A 24,644-nucleotide genomic window follows, 5' to 3' on the forward strand; every position below is an offset into this window, starting at 1 on the left:
AGAGAAGCAGGCAGGGGGGCGCAGCAGGAAGAGAAGCAGGCAGGGGGGCACGAGCAGGGAGAGAAGCAGGCAGGGGGCGCAGCAGGGAGAGAAGCAGGCAGGGGGGCGCAGCAGGGAGAGATGCAGGCAGGGGGGCGCGAGCAGGGAGAGAAGCAGGCAGGGGGGCGCGAGCAGGGAGAGAAGCAGGCAGGGGGGCGCAGCAGGGAGAGAAGCAGGCAGGGGGGCGCAGCAGGGAGAGAAGCAGGCAGGGGGGCGCAGCAGGGAGAGAAGCAGGCAGGGGGGCACAGCAGGGGGGCGCAGCAGGGAGAGAAGCAGGCAGGGGGGCGCAGCAGGAAGAGAAGCAGGCAGGGGGGCGCAGCAGGGAGAGAAGCAGGCAGGGGGCGCGAGCAGGGAGAGAAGCAGGCAGGGGGCGCGAGCAGGGAGAGAAGCAGGCAGGGGGGCACAGCAGGGGGGCGCGAGCAGGGAGAGAAGCAGGCAGGGGGGCGCAGCAGGAAGAGAAGCAGGCAGGGGGGCGCGAGCAGGGAGAGAAACAGGCAGGGGGGCGCAGCAGGGAGAGAAACAGGCAGGGGGGCACAGCAGGGAGAGAAGCAGGCAGGGGGCGCAGCAGGGAGAGAAGCAGGCAGGGGGGCACAGCAGGGAGAGAAGCAGGCAGGGGGCGCAGCAGGGAGAGAAGCAGACAGGGGGGCGCAGCAGGGAGAGAAGCAGGCAGGGGGGCGCGAGCAGGGAGAGAAGCCGGCAGGGGGGCGCAGCAGGGAGAGAAGCAGGCAGGGGGGCGCAGCAGGGAGAGAAGCAGGCAGGGGGGCGCAGCAGGGAGAGAAGCAGGCAGGGGGGCACAGCAGGGGGGCGCAGCAGGGAGAGAAGCAGGCAGGGGGGCGCAGCAGGAAGAGAAGCAGGCAGGGGGGCGCAGCAGGGAGAGAAGCAGGCAGGGGGCGCGAGCAGGGAGAGAAGCAGGCAGGGGGCGCAGCAGGGAGAGAAGCAGGCAGGGGGCGCGAGCAGGGAGAGAAGCAGGCAGGGGGGCACAGCAGGGGGGCGCAGCAGGGAGAGAAGCAGGCAGGGGCGCAGCAGGGAGAGAAGCAGGCAGGGGGGCGCGAGCAGGGAGAGAAGCAGGCAGGGGGGCGCGAGCAGGGAGAGAAGCAGGCAGGGGGGCGCAGCAGGAAGAGAAGCAGGCAGGGGGGCGCAGCAGGGAGAGAAACAGGCAGGGGGGCACAGCAGGGAGAGAAGCAGGCAGGGGGCGCAGCAGGGAGAGAAGCAGGCAGGGGGGCACAGCAGGGAGAGAAGCAGGCAGGGGGGCACAGCAGGGAGAGAAGCAGACAGGGGTGCGCAGCAGGGAGAGAAGCAGGCAGAGGGGTGCAGCAGGGAGAGAAGCAGGCAGGGGGGCGCAGCAGGGAGAGAAACAGGCAGGGGGGCACAGCAGGGAGAGAAGCAGGCAGGGGGCGCAGCAGGGAGAGAAGCAGGCAGGGGGGCACAGCAGGGAGAGAAGCAGGCAGGGGGGCACAGCAGGGAGAGAAGCAGACAGGGGGGCGCAGCAGGGAGAGAAGCAGGCAGAGGGGTGCAGCAGGGAGAGAAGCAGGCAGGGGGGCGCAGCAGGGAGAGAAGCAGGCAGGGGGCGCAGCAGGGAGAGAAGCAGGCAGGGGGGCGAGAGCAGGGAGAGAAGCAGGCAGGGAGAGAAGCAGGCAGGGGGGCGCGAGCAGGGAGAGAAGCAGGCAGGGGGGCGCAGCAGGGAGAGAAGCAGGCAGGGGGGCACAGCAGGGAGAGAAGCAGACAGGGGGGCGCAGCAGGGAGAGAAGCAGGCAGGGGGAGCAGCAGGGAGAGAAGCAGGCAGGGGGGCGTGAGCAGGGAGAGAAGCCGGCAGGGGGGCGCGAGCAGGGAGAGAAGCCGGCAGGGGGGCGCGAGCAGGGAGAGAAGCAGGCAGGGAGAGAAGCAGGCAGGGGGGCGCGAGCAGGGAGAGAAGCAGGCAGGGGGCGCAGCAGGAAGAGAAGCAGGCAGGGGGGCGCGAGCAGGGACAGAAGCAGACAGGGGGGCGCGAGCAGGGAGAGAAGCAGGCAGGGGGGCGCGAGCAGGGAGAGAAGCAGGCAGGGGGGCGCGAGCAGGGAGAGAAGCAGGCAGGGGGCGCGAGCAGGGAGAGAAGCAGGCAGGAGGGGCGCGAGCAGGGAGAGAAGCAGGCAGGGGGGCGCAGCAGGGAGAGAAGCAGGCAGGAGGGGCGCGAGCAGGGAGAGAAGCAGGCAGGAGGGGCGCGGGCAGGGAGAGAAGCAGGCAGGAGGGGCGCGAGCAGGGAGAGAAGCAGGCAGGGAGAGAAGCAGGCAGGGGGCGCGAGCAGGGAGAGAAGCAGGCAGGGGGGCGCAGCAGGGAGAGAAGCAGGCAGGAGGGGCGCGAGCAGGGAGAGAAGCAGGCAGGGGGCGCAGCAGGGAGAGAAGCAGGCAGGGGGGCGCAGCAGTTGGGCGCAGCAGGGAGAGAAGCAGGCAGGGGGGCACAGCAGGGAGAGAAGCAGGCAGGGGGCGCAGCAGGGAGAGAAGCAGGCAGGGGGGCGCGAGCAGGGAGAGAAGCAGGCAGGGGGGCGCGAGCAGGGAGAGAAGCAGGCAGGGGGGCGCGAGCAGGGAGAGAAGCAGGCAGGGGGGCACCAGCAGGGAGAGAAGCAGGCAGGGGGGCACAGCAGGGAGAGAAGCCGACAGGTGGGCGCCAGCAGCGAGAGAAGCAGGCAGGGGGCGCAGCAGGGAGAGAAGCAGGCAGGAGGGGCGCGAGCAGGGAGAGAAGCAGGCAGGGGGCGCAGCAGGGAGAGAAGCAGGCAGGGAGAGAAGCAGGCAGGGGGCGCGAGCAGGGAGAGAAGCAGGCAGGGGGGCACAGCAGGGAGAGAAGCAGGCAGGGGGGCGCGAGCAGGGAGAGAAGCAGACAGTGGGGCGCAGCAGGGAGAGAAGCAGACAGGGGGGGCGCAGCAGGGAGAGAAGCAGGCAGGGGGCGCAGCAGGGAGAGAAGCAGGCAGGGGGGCGCAGCAGGGAGAGAAGCAGGCAGGGGGGCGCCAGCAGGGAGAGAAGCAGACAGGGAGAGAAGCAGGCAGGGGGGCGCAGCAGGGAGAGAAGCAGGCAGGGGGGCGCAGCAGGAAGAGAAGCAGACAGGGGGGCGCAGCAGGGAGAGAAGCAGGCAGGGGGGCGCAGCAGGGAGAGAAGCAGGCAGGGGGGCGCGAGCAGGGAGAGAAGCAGGCAGGGGGCGCAGCAGGGAGAGAAGCAGACAGGGGGGCGCAGCAGGGAGAGAAGCAGGCAGGGGGCGCAGCAGGGAGAGAAGCAGGCAGGGGGGCGCCAGCAGGGAGAGAAGAAGACAGGGGGGCGCAGCAGGGAGAGAAGCAGACAGGGGGGCGCGAGCAGGGAGAGAAGCAGGCTGGGGGGCGCCAGCAGGGAGAGAATCCGGCAGGGGGGCTCGAGCAGGGAGAGAAGCAGGCAGGGGGGCACAGCAGGGAGAGAAGCAGGCAGGGGGCGCGAGCAGGGAGAGAAGCAGGCAGGGGGGCGCAGAAGGGAGAGAAGCAGGCAGGGGGGCGCAGCAGGAAGAGAAGCAGGCAGGGGGGCGCGAGCAGGGAGAGAAGCAGACAGGGGGGCGCAGCAGGGAGAGAAGCAGGCAGGGGGCGCAGCAGGGAGAGAAGCAGGCAGGGGGCGCAGCAGGGAGAGAAGCAGGCAGGGGGGCGCAGCAGGGAGAGAAGCAGGCAGGGGGGCGCCAGCAGGGAGAGAAGCAGACAGGGAGAGAAGCAGGCAGGGGGGCGCAGCAGGGAGAGAAGCAGGCAGGGGGCGCGATCAGGGAGAGAAGCAGGCAGGGGGGCGCCAGCAGGGAGAGAAGCAGGCAGGGGGGTGCAGCAGGGAGAGAAGCCGGCAGGGGGCGCAGCAGGGAGAGAAGCAGGCAGGGGGGCGAGAGCAGGGAGAGAAGCAGGCAGGGGGGCACAGCAGGGAGAGAAGCAGGCAGGGGGGCACAGCAGGGAGAGAAGCAGGCAGGGGATGCGAGCAGGAAGAGAAGCAGACAGGGGGGCGCAGCAGGGAGAGAAGCAGGCAGGGGGCGCAGCAGGAAGAGAAGCAGGCAGGGGGCGCGAGCAGGGAGAGAAGCAGGCAGGGGGCGCAGCAGGGAGAGAAGCAGGCAGGGGGGCGCGAGCAGGGAGAGAAGCAGGCAAGGGGGCGCGAGCAGGGAGAGAAGCCGGCAGGGTGGCGCGAGCAGGGAGAGAAGCAGGCAGGGGGGCGCGAGCAGGGAGAGAAGCAGGCAGGGGGGCGCAGCAGGGAGAGAAACAGGCAGGGGGCGCGAGCAGGGAGAGAAGCAGGCAGGGGGCGCAGCAGGGAGAGAAGCAGGCAGGGGGGACAGCAGGGAGAGAAGCAGGCAGGGGGGGCGCGAGCAGGGAGAGAAACAGGCAGGGGGCGCAGCAGGGAGAGAAGCAGGCAGGGGGGACAGCAGGGAGAGAAGCAGGCAGGGGGGGCGCGAGTAGGGAGAGAAGCAGGCAGGGGGGCGCGAGCTGGGAGAGAAGCAGGCAGGGGGACGCGAGCAGGGAGAGAAACAGGCAGGGGGGCGCGAGCAGGGAGAGAAGCAGGCAGGGGGGCGCGAGCAGGGAGAGAAGCAGGCAGGGGGGCGCGAGCAGGGAGAGAAGCAGGCAGGGGGGCGCAGCAGGGAGAGAAGCAGGCAGGGGGGCGCAGCAGGGAGAGAAGCCGGCAGGGGGGCGCAGCAGGGAGAGAAGCCGGCAGGGGGGCGCGAGCAGGGACAGAAGCAGGCAGGGGGAGCAGCAGGGAGAGAAGCAGACAGGGGGGGCGCGAGCAGGGAGAGAAGCCGGCAGGGGGGCGCGAGCAGGGAGAGAAGCCGGCAGGGGGGCGCGAGCAGGGAGAGAAGCAGGCAGGGGGGCGCGAGCAGGGAGAGAAGCAGGCAGGGGGCGCGAGCAGGGAGAGAAGCAGGCAGGGGGGCGCAGCAGGGAGAGAAGCAGGCAGGGGGGCGCGAGCAGGGAGAGAAGCCGGCAGGGGGGCGCAGCAGGGAGAGAAGCAGACAGGGGGGCGCAGCAGGGAGAGAAGCAGACAGGGGGGCGCAGCAGGGAGAGAAGCAGGCAAGGGGGCGCAGCAGGGAGAGAAGCAGGCAGGGGGGCGCAGCAGGGAGAGAAGCAGGCAGGGGGGCGCAGCAGAGAGAGAAGCAGGCAGGGGGGCGCAGCAGGGAGAGAAGAAGGCAGGGGGGCGCAGCAGGGAGAGATTGTGCTTCCCTGGTATAGAGCATGTAAAACAATACAGCTCCGAAGGGACAAATCACTGCGCCGACCATTCACCGCGAAGGAAAAGCGAAAAACTCATTCGCACCCCGGGAGGAAAAGGGGAATCCTCAATATAGGACAACTCAAGCTACTCATTTCAAGAACTGAAAGATAAATATGGGAATACCAAACGCGCGTTTCTCTGCATACCTCCAGGCCGGACATTATACCAAACGCGCGTTTCCCTGCATACCTCCAGGCCGGACATTATACCAAACGCGCGTTTCTCTGCATACCTCCAGGCCAGACATTATACCAAACGCGCGTTTCTCTGCATACCTCCAGGCCGGACATTATACCAAACGCACGTTTCTCTGCATACCTCCAGGCCGGACATTATACCAAACGCGCGTTTCTCTGCATACCTCCAGGCCGGACATTATACCAAACGCACGTTTCTCTGCATACCTCCAGGCCGGACATTATACCAAACGCGCGTTTCTCTGCATACCTCCAGGCCAGACATTATACCAAACGCGCGTTTCTCTGCATACATCCAGGCCAGACATTATACCAAACGCACGTTTCTCTGCAGGCCGGACATTATACCAAACGTGCGTTTCTCTGCATACCTCCAGGCCAGACATTATACCAAACGCACGTTTCTCTGCAGGCCGGACATTATACCAAACGCACGTTTCTCTGCAGGCCGGACATTATACCAAACGCACGTTTCTCTGCATACCTCCAGGCCGGACATTATACCAAACGCACGTTTCTCTGCATACCTCCAGGCCGGACATTATACCAAACGCGCGTTTCTCTGCATACCTCCAGGCCGGACATTATACCAAACGCACGTTTCTCTGCATACCTCCAGGCCGGACATTATACCAAACGCGCGTTTCTCTGCATACCTCCAGGCCGGACATTATACCAAACGCACGTTTCTCTGCATACCTCCAGGCCGGACATTATACCAAACGCGCGTTTCTCTGCATACCTCCAGGCCAGACATTATACCAAACGCGCGTTTCTCTGCATACATCCAGGCCACACATTATACCAAACGCACGTTTCTCTGCAGGCCGGACATTATACCAAACGCGCGTTTCTCTGCATACCTCCAGGCCAGACATTATACCAAACGCACGTTTCTCTGCATACCTCCAGTCCGGACATTATACCAAACGCACGTTTCTCTGCATACCCCCAGGCCGGACATTATACCAAACGCACGTTTCTCTGCATACCTCCAGGCCAGACATTATAACAAACGCACGTTTCTCTGCATACCCCCAGGCCGGACATTATACCAAACGCACGTTTGTCTGCATACCACCAGGCCAGACATTATACCAAACGCACGTTTCTCTGCATACCACCAGGCCAGACATTATACCAAACGCACGTTTCTCTGCATACCTCCAGGCCGGACATTATACCAAACGCGCGTTTCTCTGCATACCTCCAGGCCAGACATTATACCAAACGCACGTTTCTCTGCATACCTCCAGGCCGGACATTATACCAAACGCACGTTTCTCTGCATACCCCCAGGCCGGACATAATACCAAACGCACGTTTCTCTGCATACCTCCTGGCCGGACATTATACCAAACGCACGTTTCTCTGCATACCTCCAGGCCGGACATTATACCAAACGCACGTTTCTCTGCATACCTCCAGGCCACACATTATACCAAACGCACGTTTCTCTGCATACCTCCAGGCCAGACATTATACCAAACGCACGTTTCTCTGCATACCTCCAGGCCAGACATTATACCAAACGCACGTTTCTCTGCATACCTCCAGGCCAGACATTATACCAAACGCGCGTTTCTCTGCATACCTCCAGGCAAGACATTATACCAAACGCACATTTCTCTGCATACCTCCAGGCCAGACATTATACCAAACGCCCGTTTCTCTGCATACCTCCAGGCCAGACATTATACCAAACGCGCGTTTCTCTGCATACCTCCAGGCCGGACATTATACCAAACGCGCGTTTCTCTGCATACCTCCAGGCCAGACATTATACCAAACGCGCGTTTCTCTGCATAGCTCCAGGCCAGACATTATACCAAACGCACGTTTCTCTGCATACCTCCAGGCCGGACATTATACCAAACGCGCGTTTCTCTGCATACCTCCAGGCCAGACATTATACCAAACGCACGTTTCTCTGCATACCTCCAGGCCGGACATTATACCAAACGCGCGTTTCTCTGCATACCCCCAGGCCGACATTATACCAAACGCGCGTTTCTCTGCATACCTCCAGGCCAGACATTATACCAAACGCACGTTTCTCTGCATACCTCCAGGCCGGACATAATACCAAACGCGCATTTCTCTGCATACCTCCAGGCCAGACATTATACCAAACGCACGTTTCTCTGCAGGCCGGACATTATACCAAACGCACGTTTCTCTGCAGGCCGGACATTATACCAAACGCACGTTTCTCTGCATACCTCCAGGCCGGACATTATACCAAACGCACGTTTCTCTGCATACCTCCAGACCGGACATTATACCAAACGCGCGTTCCTCTGCATACCTCCAGGCCAGACATTATACCAAACGCGCGTTCCTTTGCATACCTCCAGGCCAGACATTATACCAAACGCACGTTTCTCTGCATACCTCCAGGCCAGACATTATACCAAACGCACGTTTCTCTGCATACCTCCAGGCCACACATTATACCAAGCGCACGTTTCTCTGCATACCTCCAGGCCACACATTATACCAAACGCACGTTCCTCTGCATACCTCCAGGCCAGACATTATACCAAACGCGCGTTTCTCTGCATACCTCCAGGCCAGACATTATACCAAACGCACATTTCTCTGCATACCTCCAGGCCAGACATTATACCAAACGCGCGTTTCTCTGCATACCTCCAGGCCAGACATTATACCAAACGCACGTTTCTCTGCGTACCTCCAGGCAAGACATTATACCAAACGCACGTTTCTCTGCATACCTCCAGGCCGGACATTATACCAAACGCACGTTTCTCTGCATACCTCCAGGCCAGACATTATACCAAACGCACGTTCCACTGCATACCTCCAGGCCAGACATTATACCAAACGCGCGTTTCTCTGCATACCTCCAGGCCAGACATTATACCAAACGCGCGTTTCTCTGCATACCTCCAGGCCAGACATTATACCAAACGCGCGTTTCTCTGCATACCTCCAGGCCAGACATTATACCAAACGCACGTTTCTCTGCATACCTCCAGGCCGGACATTATACCAAACGCACGTTTCTCTGCATACCTCCAGGCCAGACATTATACCAAACGCACATTTCTCTGCATACCTCCAGACCGGACATTATACCAAACGCGCGTTCCTCTGCATACCTCCAGGCCAGACATTATACCAAACGCGCGTTCCTCTGCATACCTCCAGGCCAGACATTATACCAAACGCGCGTTTCTCTGCATACCTCCAGGCCGGACATTATACCAAACGCGCGTTTCTCTGCATACCTCCAGGCCAGACATTATACCAAACGCGCGTTTCTCTGCATACATCCAGGCCACACATTATACCAAACGCACGTTTCTCTGCAGGCCGGACATTATACCAAACGCGCGTTTCTCTGCATACCTCCAGGCCAGACATTATACCAAACGCACGTTTCTCTGCATACCTCCAGTCCGGACATTATACCAAACGCACGTTTCTCTGCATACCCCCAGGCCGGACATTATACCAAACGCACGTTTCTCTGCATACCTCCAGGCCGGACATTATACCAAACGCACGTTTCTCTGCATACCTCCAGGCCAGACATTATACCAAACGCACGTTTCTCTGCATACCTCCAGGCCAGACATTATAACAAACGCACGTTTCTCTGCATACCCCCAGGCCGGACATTATACCAAACGCACGTTTGTCTGCATACCACCAGGCCAGACATTATACCAAACGCACGTTTCTCTGCATACCACCAGGCCAGACATTATACCAAACGCACGTTTCTCTGCATACCTCCAGGCCGGACATTATACCAAACGCGCGTTTCTCTGCATACCTCCAGGCCAGACATTATACCAAACGCACGTTTCTCTGCATACCTCCAGGCCGGACATTATACCAAACGCACGTTTCTCTGCATACCCCCAGGCCGGACATAATACCAAACGCACGTTTCTCTGCATACCTCCTGGCCGGACATTATACCAAACGCACGTTTCTCTGCATACCTCCAGGCCGGACATTATACCAAACGCACGTTTCTCTGCATACCTCCAGGCCACACATTATACCAAACGCACGTTTCTCTGCATACCTCCAGGCCAGACATTATACCAAACGCACGTTTCTCTGCATACCTCCAGGCCAGACATTATACCAAACGCACGTTTCTCTGCATACCTCCAGGCCAGACATTATACCAAACGCGCGTTTCTCTGCATACCTCCAGGCAAGACATTATACCAAACGCACATTTCTCTGCATACCTCCAGGCCAGACATTATACCAAACGCCCGTTTCTCTGCATACCTCCAGGCCAGACATTATACCAAACGCGCGTTTCTCTGCATACCTCCAGGCCGGACATTATACCAAACGCGCGTTTCTCTGCATACCTCCAGGCCAGACATTATACCAAACGCGCGTTTCTCTGCATAGCTCCAGGCCAGACATTATACCAAACGCACGTTTCTCTGCATACCTCCAGGCCGGACATTATACCAAACGCGCGTTTCTCTGCATACCTCCAGGCCAGACATTATACCAAACGCACGTTTCTCTGCATACCTCCAGGCCGGACATTATACCAAACGCGCGTTTCTCTGCATACCTCCAGGCCGACATTATACCAAACGCGCGTTTCTCTGCATACCTCCAGGCCAGACATTATACCAAACGCACGTTTCTCTGCATACCTCCAGGCCGGACATAATACCAAACGCGCATTTCTCTGCATACCTCCAGGCCAGACATTATACCAAACGCACGTTTCTCTGCAGGCCGGACATTATACCAAACGCACGTTTCTCTGCAGGCCGGACATTATACCAAACGCACGTTTCTCTGCATACCTCCAGGCCGGACATTATACCAAACGCACGTTTCTCTGCATACCTCCAGACCGGACATTATACCAAACGCGCGTTCCTCTACATACCTCCAGGCCAGACATTATACCAAACGCGCGTTCCTTTGCATACCTCCAGGCCAGACATTATACCAAACGCACGTTTCTCTGCATACCTCCAGGCCAGACATTATACCAAACGCACGTTTCTCTGCATACCTCCAGGCCACACATTATACCAAGCGCACGTTTCTCTGCATACCTCCAGGCCACACATTATACCAAACGCACGTTCCTCTGCATACCTCCAGGCCAGACATTATACCAAACGCGCGTTTCTCTGCATACCTCCAGGCCAGACATTATACCAAACGCACATTTCTCTGCATACCTCCAGGCCAGACATTATACCAAACGCGCGTTTCTCTGCATACCTCCAGGCCAGACATTATACCAAACGCACGTTTCTCTGCGTACCTCCAGGCAAGACATTATACCAAACGCACGTTTCTCTGCATACCTCCAGGCCAGACATTATACCAAACGCACGTTCCTCTGCATACCTCCAGGCCAGACATTATACCAAACGCGCGTTTCTCTGCATACCTCCAGGCCAGACATTATACCAAACGCGCGTTTCTCTGCATACCTCCAGGCCAGACATTATACCAAACGCGCGTTTCTCTGCATACCTCCAGGCCAGACATTATACCAAACGCACGTTTCTCTGCATACCTCCAGGCCGGACATTATACCAAACGCACGTTTCTCTGCATACCTCCAGGCCAGACATTATACCAAACGCACATTTCTCTGCATACCTCCAGACCGGACATTATACCAAACGCGCGTTCCTCTGCATACCTCCAGGCCAGACATTATACCAAACGCACGTTCCTCTGCATACCTCCAGGCCAGACATTATACCAAACGCGCGTTTCTCTGCATACCTCCAGGCCGACATTATACCAAACGCGCGTTTCTCTGCATACCTCCAGGCCAGACATTATACCAAACGCACGTTTCTCTGCATACCTCCAGGCCGGACATAATACCAAACGCGCATTTCTCTGCATACCTCCAGGCCAGACATTATACCAAACGCACGTTTCTCTGCAGGCCGGACATTATACCAAACGCACGTTTCTCTGCAGGCCGGACATTATACCAAACGCACGTTTCTCTGCATACCTCCAGGCCGGACATTATACCAAACGCACGTTTCTCTGCATACCTCCAGACCGGACATTATACCAAACGCGCGTTCCTCTACATACCTCCAGGCCAGACATTATACCAAACGCGCGTTCCTTTGCATACCTCCAGGCCAGACATTATACCAAACGCACGTTTCTCTGCATACCTCCAGGCCAGACATTATACCAAACGCACGTTTCTCTGCATATCTCCAGGCCACACATTATACCAAGCGCACGTTTCTCTGCATACCTCCAGGCCACACATTATACCAAACGCACGTTCCTCTGCATACCTCCAGGCCAGACATTATACCAAACGCGCGTTTCTCTGCATACCTCCAGGCCAGACATTATACCAAACGCACATTTCTCTGCATACCTCCAGGCCAGACATTATACCAAACGCGCGTTTCTCTGCATACCTCCAGGCCAGACATTATACCAAACGCACGTTTCTCTGCGTACCTCCAGGCAAGACATTATACCAAACGCACGTTTCTCTGCATACCTCCAGGCCAGACATTATACCAAACGCACGTTTCTCTGCATACCTCCAGGCCAGACATTATACCAAACGCGCGTTTCTCTGCATACCTCCAGGCCAGACATTATACCAAACGCGCGTTTCTCTGCATACCTCCAGGCCAGACATTATACCAAACGCGCGTTTCTCTGCATACCTCCAGGCCAGACATTATACCAAACGCACGTTTCTCTGCATACCTCCAGGCCGGACATTATACCAAACGCACGTTTCTCTGCATACCTCCAGGCCAGACATTATACCAAACGCACATTTCTCTGCATACCTCCAGACCGGACATTATACCAAACGCGCGTTCCTCTGCATACCTCCAGGCCAGACATTATACCAAACGCGCGTTCCTCTGCATACCTCCAGGCCAGACATTATACCAAACGCGCGTTTCTCTGCATACCTCCAGGCCAGACATTATACCAAACGCACGTTTCTCTGCATACCTCCAGGCCACACATTATACCAAGCGCACGTTTCTCTGCATACCTCCAGGCCACACATTATACCAAACGCACATTTCTCTGCATACCTCCAGACCGGACATTATACCAAACGCGCGTTCCTCTGCATACCTCCAGGCCAGACATTATACCAAATGCGCGTTCCTCTGCATACCTCCAGGCCAGACATTATACCAAACGCACGTTTCTCTGCATACCTCCAGGCCAGACATTATACCAAACGCGCGTTTCTCTGCATACCTCCAGGCCAGACATTATACCAAACGCGCGTTTCTCTGCATACCTCCAGGCCGGACATTATACCAAACGCACGTTTCTCTGCGTACCTCCAGGCCGGACATTATACCAAACGCACGTTTCTCTGCATACCTCCAGGCCGGACATTATACCAAACGCGAGTTTCTCTGCATACCTCCAGGCCTGACATTATACCAAACGCACGTTTCCCTGCATACCACCAGGCCGGACATTATACCAAACGCACGTTTCTCTGCATACCTCCAGGCCGGACATTATACCAAACGCACGTTTCTCTGCATACCTCCAGGCCGGACATTATACCAAACGCACGTTTCTCTGCATACCTCCAGGCCAGACATTATACCAAACGCACGTTTCTCTGCATACCTCCAGGCCAGACATTATACCAAACGCACGTTTCTCTGCATACCTCCAGGCCGGACATTATACCAAACGCACGTTTCTCTGCATACCTCCAGGCCGGACATTATACCAAACGCACGTTTCTCTGCATACCATCAGGCCAGACATTATACCAAACGCACGTTTCTCTGCATACCTCCAGGCCAGACATTATACCAAACGCACGTTCCTCTGCATACCTCCAGGCCGGACATTATACCAAACGCACGTTTCTCTGCATACCTCCAGGCCAGACATTATACCAAACGCACATTTCTCTGCGTACCTCCAGGCCAGACATTATACCAAACGCACGTTTCTCTGCATACCTCCAGGCCAGACATTATACCAAACGCACGTTTCTCTGCATACCTCCAGGCCGGACATTATACCAAACGCACGTTTCTCTGCATACCTCCAGGCCGGACATTATACCAAACGCACGTTTCTCTGCATACCTCCAGGCCAGACATTATACCAAACGCGCGTTTCTCTGCATACCTCCAGGCCGGACATTATACCAAACGCACGTTTCTCTGCATACCTCCAGGCCGGACATTATACCAAACGCGCGTTTCTCTGCATACCTCCAGGCCAGACATTATACCAAACGCACATTTCTCTGCATACCTCCAGGCCAGACATTATACCAAACGCACGTTTCTCTGCATACCTCCAGGCCAGACATTATATCAAACGCGCGTTTCTCTGCATACCTCCAGGCCGGACATTATACCAAACGCGCGTTTCTCTGCATACCTCCAGGCCGGACATTATACCAAACGCACGTTTCTCTGCATACCTCCAGGCCAGACATTATACCAAACGCGCGTTTCTCTGCATACCTCCAGGCCAGACATTATACCAAACGCGCGTTTCTCTGCATACCTCCAGGCCAGACATTATACCAAACGCGCGTTTCTCTGCATACCTCCAGGCCAGACATTATACCAAACGCACGTTTCTCTGCATACCTCCAGGCCAGACATTATACCAAACGCACGTTTCTCTGCATACCTCCAGGCCAGACATTATACCAAACGCACATTTCTCTGCATACCTTCAGACCGGACATTATACCAAACGCGCGTTCCTCTGCATACCTCCAGGCCAGACATTATACCAAACACGCGTTCCTCTGCATACCTCCAGGCCAGACATTATACCAAACGCACGTTTCTCTGCATACCTCCAGGCCAGACATTATACCAAACGCACGTTTCTCTGCATACCTCCAGGCCAGACATTATACCAAACGCGCGTTTCTCTGCATACCTCCAGGCCAGACATTATACCAAACGCGCGTTTCTCTGCATACCTCCAGGCCGGACATTATACCAAACGCACGTTTCTCTGCGTACCTCCAGGCCGGACATTATACCAAACGCACGTTTCTCTGCATACCTCCAGGCCGGACATTATACCAAACGCGAGTTTCTCTGCATACCTCCAGGCCAGACATTATTCCAAACGCACGTTTCCCTGCATACCACCAGGCCGGACATTATACCAAACGCACGTTTCTCTGCATACCTCCAGGCCGGACATTATACCAAACGCACGTTTCTCTGCATACCTCCAGGCCGGACATTATACCAAACGCACGTTTCTCTGCATACCTCCAGGCCAGACATTATACCAAACGCACGTTTCTCTGCATACCTCCAGGCCAGACATTATACCAAACGCACGTTTCTCTGCATACCTCCAGGCCGGACATTATACCAAACGCACGTTTCTCTGCATACCTCCAGGCCGGACATTATACCAAACGCATGTTTCTCTGCATACCTCCAGGCCAGACATTATACCAAACGCACGTTCCTCTGCATACCTCCAGGCCGGACATTATACCAAACGCACGTTTCTCTGCATACCACCAGGCCAGACATTATACCAAACGCACGTTTCTCTGCATACCTCCAGGCCAGACATTATACCAAACGCACGTTCCTCTGCATACCTCCAGGCCGGACATTATACCAAACGCACGTTTCTCTGCGTACCTCCAGGCTGGACATTATACCAAACGCACGTTTCTCTGCATACCTCCAGGCCAGACATTATACCAAACGCACGTTTCTCTGCATACCTCCAGGCCAGACATTATACCAAACGCACTTTTCTCTGCATACCTCCAGGCCGGACATTATACCAAACGCGCGTTTCTCTGCATACCTCCAGGCCAGACATTATACCAAACGCGAGTTTCTCTGCATACCTCCAGGCCAGACATTATACCAAACGCGCGTTTCTCTGCATACCTCCAGGCCAGACATTATACCAAATGCACATTTCTCTGCGTACCTCCAGGCCAGACATTATACCAAACGCGCGTTTCTCTGCATACCTCCAGGCCAGACATTATACCAAATGCACGTTTCTCTGCATACTTCCAGGCCGGACATTATACCAAACGCGCGTTCCTCTGCATACCTCCAGGCCAGACATTATACCAAACGCACGTTTCTCTGCATACCTCCAGGCCGGACATTATACCAAACGCACGTTTCTCTGCATACCACCAGGCCAGACATTATACCAAACGCACGTTTCTCTGCATACCTCCAGGCCAGACATTATACCAAACGCACGTTTCTCTGCATTCCTCCAGGCCAGACATTATACCAAACGCACGTTTCTCTGCATACCTCCAGGCCAGACATTATACCAAACGCACGTTTCTCTGCATACCTCCAGGCAAGACATTATACCAAACGCACGTTTCTCTGCATACCTCCAGGCCAGACATTATATCAAATGCACGTTTCTCTGCATACCACCAGGCCAGACATTATACCAAACGCGCGTTTCTCTGCATACCTCCAGGCCAGACATTATACCAAACGCACGTTTCTCTGCATACCTCCAGGCCAGACATTATATCAAACGCACGTTTCTCTGCATACCACCAGGCCAGACATTATACCAAACGCACGTTTCTCTGCATACCTCCAGGCCAGACATTATATCAAATGCGCGTTTCTCTGCATACCTCCAGGCCGGACATTATACCAAACGCACGTTTCTCTGCATACCTCCAGGCCAGACATTATACCAAACGCACGTTTCTCTGCATACCTCCAGGCCAGACATTATACCAAACGCACGTTTCTCTGCATACCTCCAGGCCAGACATTATACCAAACGCACGTTTCTCTGCATACCTCCAGGCCAGACATTATACCAAACGCACGTTTCTCTGCATACCTCCAGGCCGGACATTATACCAAACGCACGTTTCTCTGCATACCTCCAGGCCGGACATTATACCAAACGCACGTTTCTCTGCATACCTCCAGGCCAGACATTATACCAAACTCGCGTTTCTCTGCATACCTCCAGGCCGGACATTATACCAAACGCACGTTTCTCTGCATACCTCCAGGCCGGACATTATACCAAACGCGCGTTTCTCTGCATACCTCCAGGCCAGACATTATACCAAACGCACATTTCTCTGCATACCTCCAGGCCAGACATTATACCAAACGCACGTTTCTCTGCATACCTCCAGGCCGGACATTATACCAAACGCGCGTTTCTCTGCATACCTCCAGGCCAGACATTATACCAAACGCGCGTTTCTCTGCATACCTCCAGGCCGGACATTATACCAAACGCACGTTTCTCTGCATACCTCCAGGCCGGACATTATACCAAACGCGCGTTTCTCTGCATACCTCCAGGCCAGACATTATACCAAACGCACATTTCTCTGCATACCTCCAGGCCAGACATTATACCAAACGCACGTTTCTCTGCATACCTCCAGGCCGGACATTATACCAAACGCGCGTTTCTCTGCATACCTCCAGGCCAGACATTATACCAAATGCACGTTTCTCTGCATACCTCCAGGACAGACATTATACCAAACGCACATTTCTCTGCATACCTCCAGGCCGACATTATACCAAACGCACGTTTCCCTGCATACCTCCAGGCCAGACATTATACCAAACGCACGTTTCTCTGCATACCTCCAGGCCGGACATTATACCAAACGCGCGTTTCTCTGCATACCTCCAGGCCAGACACTATACCAAACGCACGTTTCTCTGCATACCTCCAGGCCAGACATTATACCAAACGCGCATTTCTCTGCATACCTCCAGGCCAGACATTATACCAAACACACGTTTCTCTGCATACCTCCAGGCCAGACATTATACCAAACGCCCGTTTCTCTGCATACCTCCAGGCCAGACATTATACCAAACGCACGTTCCTCTGCATACCTCCAGGCCAGACATTATACCAAACGCGCGTTTCTCTGCATACCTCCAGGCCAGACATTATACCAAACGCACATTTCTCTGCATACCTCCAGGCCAGACATTATACCAAACGCACATTTCTCTGCATACCTCCAGGCCAGACATTATACCAAACGCGCGTTTCTCTGCATACCTCCAGGCCAGACATTATACCAAACGCACGTTTCTCTGCATACCTCCAGGCCGGACATTATACCAAACGCACATTTCTCTGCGTACCTCCAGGCCAGACATTATACCAAACGCGCGTTTCTCTGCATACCTCCAGGCCGGACATTATACCAAACGCACATTTCTCTGCATACCTCCAGGCCAGACATTATACCAAACGCACGTTTCTCTGCATACCTCCAGGTCAGACATTATACCAAACGCACGTTTCTCTGCATACCTCCAGGCCAGACATTATACCAAACGCACGTTTCTCTGCATACTTCCAGGCCAGACATTATACCAAATGCACGTTTCTCTGCATACCTCCAGGCCAGACATTATACCAAACGCACGTTTCTCTGCATACCTCCAGGCCAGACATTATACCAAACGTACGTTTCTCTGCATACCTCCGAGCCAGACACTACACATTAGCGATAACTAATAATCTTATCCACCGGAGAAACGTTCGCTTGATGCTCTCTTCCATATAGCAAGATATGGGAAAGCATCAATCTCAATCATATACCATCGTCTGGGGGAAACACAGACATTTGACAACAACTCACCGGCAGTAGGAACCTGGCTAACAGACCGGCCAAATTTAAATACAATCTATCGGGTAAATGCCCTACAGCATCTTACATAGAACATACACCACTCCACAGTTCAGATTCAAGCCCGAACTTGTCCCCGACAGCAAATGCCAAAATGTGCGACCTCTGACCTCGCAGACCTCTTACGCGGCCCTATGGAATTGCCCTGAAATCCAACACTTTTGGTCACAAATTGGACAGTACAGTAAAGAATCACTATACATAGACTTACCCCTAAGCCCAGAATAAGTGATCCTTATCCTCATAGCCCATGACATTGAAGAGGACAGAGAAAGAGCAGACCGAGATGGAAGTAATGAACTCAAATAATCGCAATGGCCGTGAGGAAAATGATCCCGCGACAATGGATACACCCCCACCCCCTCATTAAAACGATGGAAAGAAAAACGTTTAGTCTCTTCACTTCAGACTGGGTAGATGCAACAGATGAGGAAGAGAAAGTAGGTTCTGTGTCCTAGATCTGGGAGAGTTTCATTGGCACACATTCTCAGGAGACGAAAATAAGGCCCCAAGAAAACTTCCAACACACAACGCTCGCTAGGAATCCACCGATAACAATGGAAGCCGCACAACCAACCCCTCCCTCCCCCAATTAAACCCAGAGACAAGAGCACAGGTGCACACAGACAGGCAAGGCAAAGGGAACATGGGCAGGACACCCGAAAACACAAAACAAACCATAGAGGAAGTCAACAGATTAGTGCAGAGAGACAAGGGGCACAGGCAAACATTGAGGAAGACGACACCGCGGGTAGATGAGGATGGCTGGGGGCCGGTGAGGAGGCAGGACAGCACAGCACGTAGCCCACAGGACCCACCATCTGTTCTGGGTTGAGTACAGGACGTAAGAAGGAGTATCCGTACCGGTCGTTGACGAAGTGCAATCATAGTTAAAAGGGTTGGACAATGTGGAACTTGCAGCCATGTGTGCAAGCAACAAAGCTGTATACAGAGTCCCAGTGTTTATATGCAGACAACCCATGGAAGTGTGTGTGTGTGTGTGTGTGTGTGTGTGTGTGTGTGTGTGTGTGTGTGTGTGTGTGTGTGTGTGTGTGTGTGTGTGTGTGTGTGTGTGTGTGTGTGTGTGTGTGTGTGTGTGTGTGTGTGTGTGTGTGTTCAGTTTTTTCCCTGTAAGGAATCTGGTGCTGTTCTTTGCGCTGGTTTTGTCCCCGTTTTGCAGCCGGGAAACTTTTGTTTAGTTTCGAAAATATATCCAGCATTGAAATTAAAAGCAGGTTGTTCTGTGGAAGTACGTGGCGGCCGTTTATTTGACTTTGTGCGCCCCTGTTTCTCCCCCTGGATATAAATCTGGTTTTTCATGCCCCTTTCTTTGAAGGATTTCTCCCCATTCAACGTGGTCGCTTGGCACGGAAACTACGCCCCGTACAAGTACAACCTGGATCACTTCGTGGTCATTAACTGCGTCGCGTTCGATCATGCGGTAAGTACTATAAGGCCGGGCTGCACAACGCCAGTCCTGAGGGGCCACCAACAGGTCAGGTTTTACAGATATCCCTGCTTCAGCACAGGTGGCTCAATCAGTGGCTCAGTCAAAGACTGAGCCACTGATTGAGCCACCTGTGCTGAAGCTGGGACTGGTTGAGCCACCTGTGCTGAAGCTGGGACTGATTGAGCCATCTATGCTGAAGCAGGGATATCCTTAAACCCTGACCTCTTGGGGGGTCTTGAGGACTGGAGTTGAGCACCACTGCTTTAAGAAATGTCATTAACTGAAGGTAGCCCAACTTCTGAGTGCTTCATTGCTGTAGGCTGATATCGCTCCTCAACCATTGGACCCATACTGTTTTCCTGTCTTCAGGACCCTTCTATCTTCACCGTGCTGACAGCCAAGTCTCTGCGGCCGGGGGTCGCCATAGCTGATTTTGTGATTTTCCCGCCACGCTGGGGGGTAACGGATCACACTTTCCGACCTCCCTATTATCACAGTAAGTGGCCCTTCAACTCCCCTAATCAGAGGTAGATACATGAATATATAACATTGTGTCAGTGTGTGTCAGACAGGTGTAACTGTTACTGTGTGTCTGTGTCTGACTGAATATATATAACATTGTGTCACTGTGTGTCAGACAGCTGTAACTGTTACTGTGTGTCTGTGTCTGACTGAATATATAACATTGTGTCACTGTGTGTCAGACAGCTGTAACTGTTACTGTGTGTCTGTGTCTGACTGAATATATAACATTGTGTGTCAGACAGGTGTAACTGTTACTGTGTGTCTGTGTCTGACTGAATATATAACATTGTGTCAGTGTGTGTCAGACAGGTGTAACTGTTACTGTGTGTCTGTGTCTGACTGAATATATAACATTGTGTCAGTGTGTCAGACAGCTGTAACTGTTACGGTGTGTCTGTGTCTGACTGAATATATAACATTGTGTCACTGTGTGTCAGACAGGTGTAACTGTTACTGTGTGTCTGTGTCTCACTGAATATATAACATTGTGTCAGTGTGTGTCAGACAGCTGTAACTGTTACTGTGTGTCTGTGTCTGACTGAATATATAATATTGTGTCAGTGTGTGTCAGACAGGTGTAACTGTTACTGTGTGTCTGACTGAATATATAACATTGTGTCAGTGTGTGTCAGACAGCTGTAACTGTTACTGTGTGTCTGTGTCTGACTGAATATATAACATTGTGTCACTGTGTGTCAGACAGGTCAGACAGGTGTAACTGTTACTGTGTGTCTGTGTCTGACTGAATATATAACATTGTGTCAGTGTGTCAGACAGGTCAGACAGGTGTAACTGTTACTGTGTGTCTGTGTCTGACTGAATATATAACATTGTGTCACTGTGTGTCAGACAGCTGTAACTGTTACTGTGTGTCTGTGTCTGACTGAATATATAACATTGTGTCAGTGTGTGTCAGACAGGTGTAACTGTTACTGTGTGTCTGTGTCTGACTGAATATATAACATTGTGTCAGTGTGTGTCAGACAGCTGTAACTGTTACTGTGTGTCTGTGTCTGACTGAATATATAACATTGTGTCACTGTGTGTCAGACAGGTGTAACTGTTACTGTGTGTCTGTGTCTGACTGAATATATAACATTGTGTCAGTGTGTGTCAGACAGCTGTAACTGTTACTGTGTGTCTGTGTCTGACTGAATATATAACATTGTGTCAGTGTGTGTCAGACAGGTGTAACTGTTACTGTGTGTCTGTGTCTCACTGAATATATAACATTGTGTCAGTGTGTGTCAGACAGCTGTAACTGTTACTGTGTGTCTATGTCTGACTGAATATATAATATTGTGTCAGTGTGTGTCAGACAGGTGTAACTGTTACTGTGTGTCTGACTGAATATATAACATTGTGTCAGTGTGTGTCAGACAGCTGTAACTGTTACTGTGTGTCTGTGTCTGACTGAATATATAACATTGTGTCAGTGTGTCAGACAGGTCAGACAGGTGTAACTGTTACTGTGTGTCTGTGTCTGACTGATACATATAACATTGTGTCAGTGTGTGTCAGACAGGTGTAACTGTTACTGTGTGTCTATGTCTGACTGAATATATATCATTGTGTCACTGTGTGTCAGACAGGTGTAACTGTTACTGTGTGTCTGTGTCTGACTGAATATATAACATTGTGTCAGTGTGTGTCAGACAGGTGTAACTGTTACTGTGTGTCTGTGTCTGGCTGAATATATAATATTGTGTCAGTGTGTGTCAGACAAGTGTAACTGTTACTGTGTGTCTGTGTCTGACTGATATATATAACATTGTGTCAGTGTGTGTCAGACAGGTGTAACTGTTACTGTGTGTCTGACTGAATATATAACATTGTGTCAGTGTGTGTCAGACAGCTGTAACTGTTACTGTGTGTCTGTGTCTGACTGAATATATAACATTGTGTCAGTGTGTCAGACAGGTCAGACAGGTGTAACTGTTACTGTGTGTCTGTGTCTGACTGATATATATAACATTGTGTCAGTGTGTGTCAGACAGGTGTAACTGTTACTGTGTGTCTGTGTCTGACTGAATATATAACATTGTGTCAGTGTGTGTCAGACAAGTGTAACTGTTACTGTGTGTCTGTGTCTGACTGATATATAACATTGTGTCAGTGTGTGTCAGACAGGTGTAACTGTTACTGTGTGTCTATGTCTGACTGAATATATATCATTGTGTCACTGTGTGTCAGACAGGTGTAACTGTTACTGTGTGTCTGTGTCTGACTGAATATATAACATTGTGTCAGTGTGTGTCAGACAGGTGTAACTGTTACTGTGTGTCTGTGTCTGACTGAATATATAACATTGTGTCAGTGTGTGTCAGACAGGTGTAACTGTTACTGTGTGTCTGTGTCTGACTGAATATATAACATTGTGTCAGTGTGTGTCAGACAGCTGTAACTGTTACTGTGTGTCTGTGTCTGACTGAATATATAACATTGTGTCAGTGTGTGTCAGACAGGTGTAACTGTTACTGTGTGTCTGTGTCTGACTGAATATATAACATTGTGTCAGCAAATTACACACTTTAGGATGTAACAGTACATGGGTGTGTATCTATGACAGGTGTCTGTCGTTGCATACCTGTGTATAACAGGACGTGTAACAGTATATTAGTGTGTATCTGTGATAGGAGTGTGTCGTTGCATATCTGTGTATAACAGTATATGAGTGTGTATCTGTGATAGGTGTGTGTCGCATACCTGTGTATAACAGTATATGAGTGTATATCTGTGATAGATGTGTGTCGTTGCATACCTGTGTATAACAGTATATGAGTGTGTCTCTGTGATATGTGTGTGTCGTTGCATACCTGTGTATAACAGTATATGAGTGTGTATCTGTGATAGGGGTGTGTTGTTGCATACCTGTGTATAACAGTATATGAGTGTGTATCTGTGATAGGCGTGTGTTGTTGCATACCTGTGTATAACAGTATATGAGTGTGTATCTGTGATAGGCGTGTGTTGTTGCATACCTGTGTATAACAGTATATGAGTGTATCTGTGATAGGTGTGTGTCGTTGCATACCTGTGTATAACAGTATATGAGTGTGTATCTGTGATAGGTGTGTGTCGTTGCATACCTGTGTATAACAGTATATGAGTGTGTATCTGTGATAGGTGTGTTGTTGCATACCTGTGTATAACAGTATATGAGTGTGTATCTGTGATAGGTGTGTTGTTGCATACCTGTGTATAACAGTATATGAGTGTGTATCTGTGATAGGTGTGTTGTTGCATACCTGTGTATAACAGTATATGAGTGTGTATCTGTGATACGTGTGTTGTTGTTGCATACCTGTGTATAACAGTATATGAGTGTGTATCTGTGATACGTGTGTTGTTGTTGCATACCTGTGTATAACAGTATGTGAGTGTGTATCTGTGATAGGTGTGTTGTTGCATACCTGTGTATAACAGTATATGAGTGTGTATCTGTGATAGGCGTGTGTTGTTGCATACCTGTGTATAACAGTATATGAGTGTGGATCTGTGATAGGTGTGTTGTTGCATACCTGTGTATAACAGTATATGAGTGTGTATCTGTGATAGGCATGTGTTGTTGCATACCTGTGTATAACAGTATATGAGTGTGTATCTGTGATAGGCGTGTTGTTGCATACCTGTGTATAACAGTATATGAGTGTGTATCTGTGATAGGCGTGTTGTTGCATACCTGTGTATAACAGTATATGAGTGTGTATCTGTGATAGGCGTGTGTTGTTGCATACCTGTGTATAACAGTATATGAGTGTGTATCTGTGATAGGTGTGTTGTTGTTGCATACCTGTGTATAACAGTATATGAGTGTGTATCTGTGATAGGCGTGTGTTGTTGCATACCTGTGTATAACAGTATATGAGTGTGTATCTGTGATAGGCGTGTTGTTGCATACCTGTGTATAACAGTATATGAGTGTGTATCTGTGATAGGCGTGTGTTGTTGCATACCTGTGTATAACAGTATATGAGTGTGTATCTGTGATAGGCGTGTTGTTGCATACCTGTGTATAACAGTATATGAGTGTGTATCTGTGATAGGCGTGTGTTGTTGCATACCTGTGTATAACAGTATATGAGTGTGTATCTGTGATAGGCGTGTTGTTGCATACCTGTGTATAACAGTATATGAGTGTGTATCTGTGATAGGCGTGTGTTGTTGCATACCTGTGTATAACAGTATATGAGTGTGTATCTGTGATAGGCGTGTGTTGTTGCATACCTGTGTATAACAGTATATGAGTGTGTATCTGTGATAGGCGTGTGTTGTTGCATACCTGTGTATAACAGTATATGAGTGTGTATCTGTGATAGGCGTGTGTTGTTGCATACCTGTGTATAACAGTATATGAGTGTGTATCTGTGATAGGCGTGTGTTGTTGCATACCTGTGTATAACAGTATATGAGTGTGTATCTGTGATAGGCGTGTTGTTGCATACCTGTGTATAACAGTATATGAGTGTGTATCTGTGATAGGCGTGTGTTGTTGCATACCTGTGTATAAC

General features: G+C 52.5%; 1 protein-coding gene across 1 annotated transcript in view; it reads left to right on the forward strand.

The window, feature by feature from the left end:
* HGD (homogentisate 1,2-dioxygenase) overlaps nucleotides 1-24,644 on the forward strand; it is an 84,014-nt gene that overhangs the window by 51,385 nt on the left and 7,985 nt on the right. The window contains exons 11-12 of the mRNA XM_075592902.1: nucleotides 19,495-19,599; nucleotides 19,978-20,104. Of these exons, the coding sequence (XP_075449017.1) occupies nucleotides 19,495-19,599; nucleotides 19,978-20,104 (232 nt within the window). The remainder of the gene's footprint in view (nucleotides 1-19,494; nucleotides 19,600-19,977; nucleotides 20,105-24,644) is intronic.

This window comes from Ascaphus truei, chromosome 3 (assembly GCF_040206685.1).
Source record: "Ascaphus truei isolate aAscTru1 chromosome 3, aAscTru1.hap1, whole genome shotgun sequence".
NCBI lineage: Eukaryota > Metazoa > Chordata > Amphibia > Anura > Ascaphidae > Ascaphus > Ascaphus truei.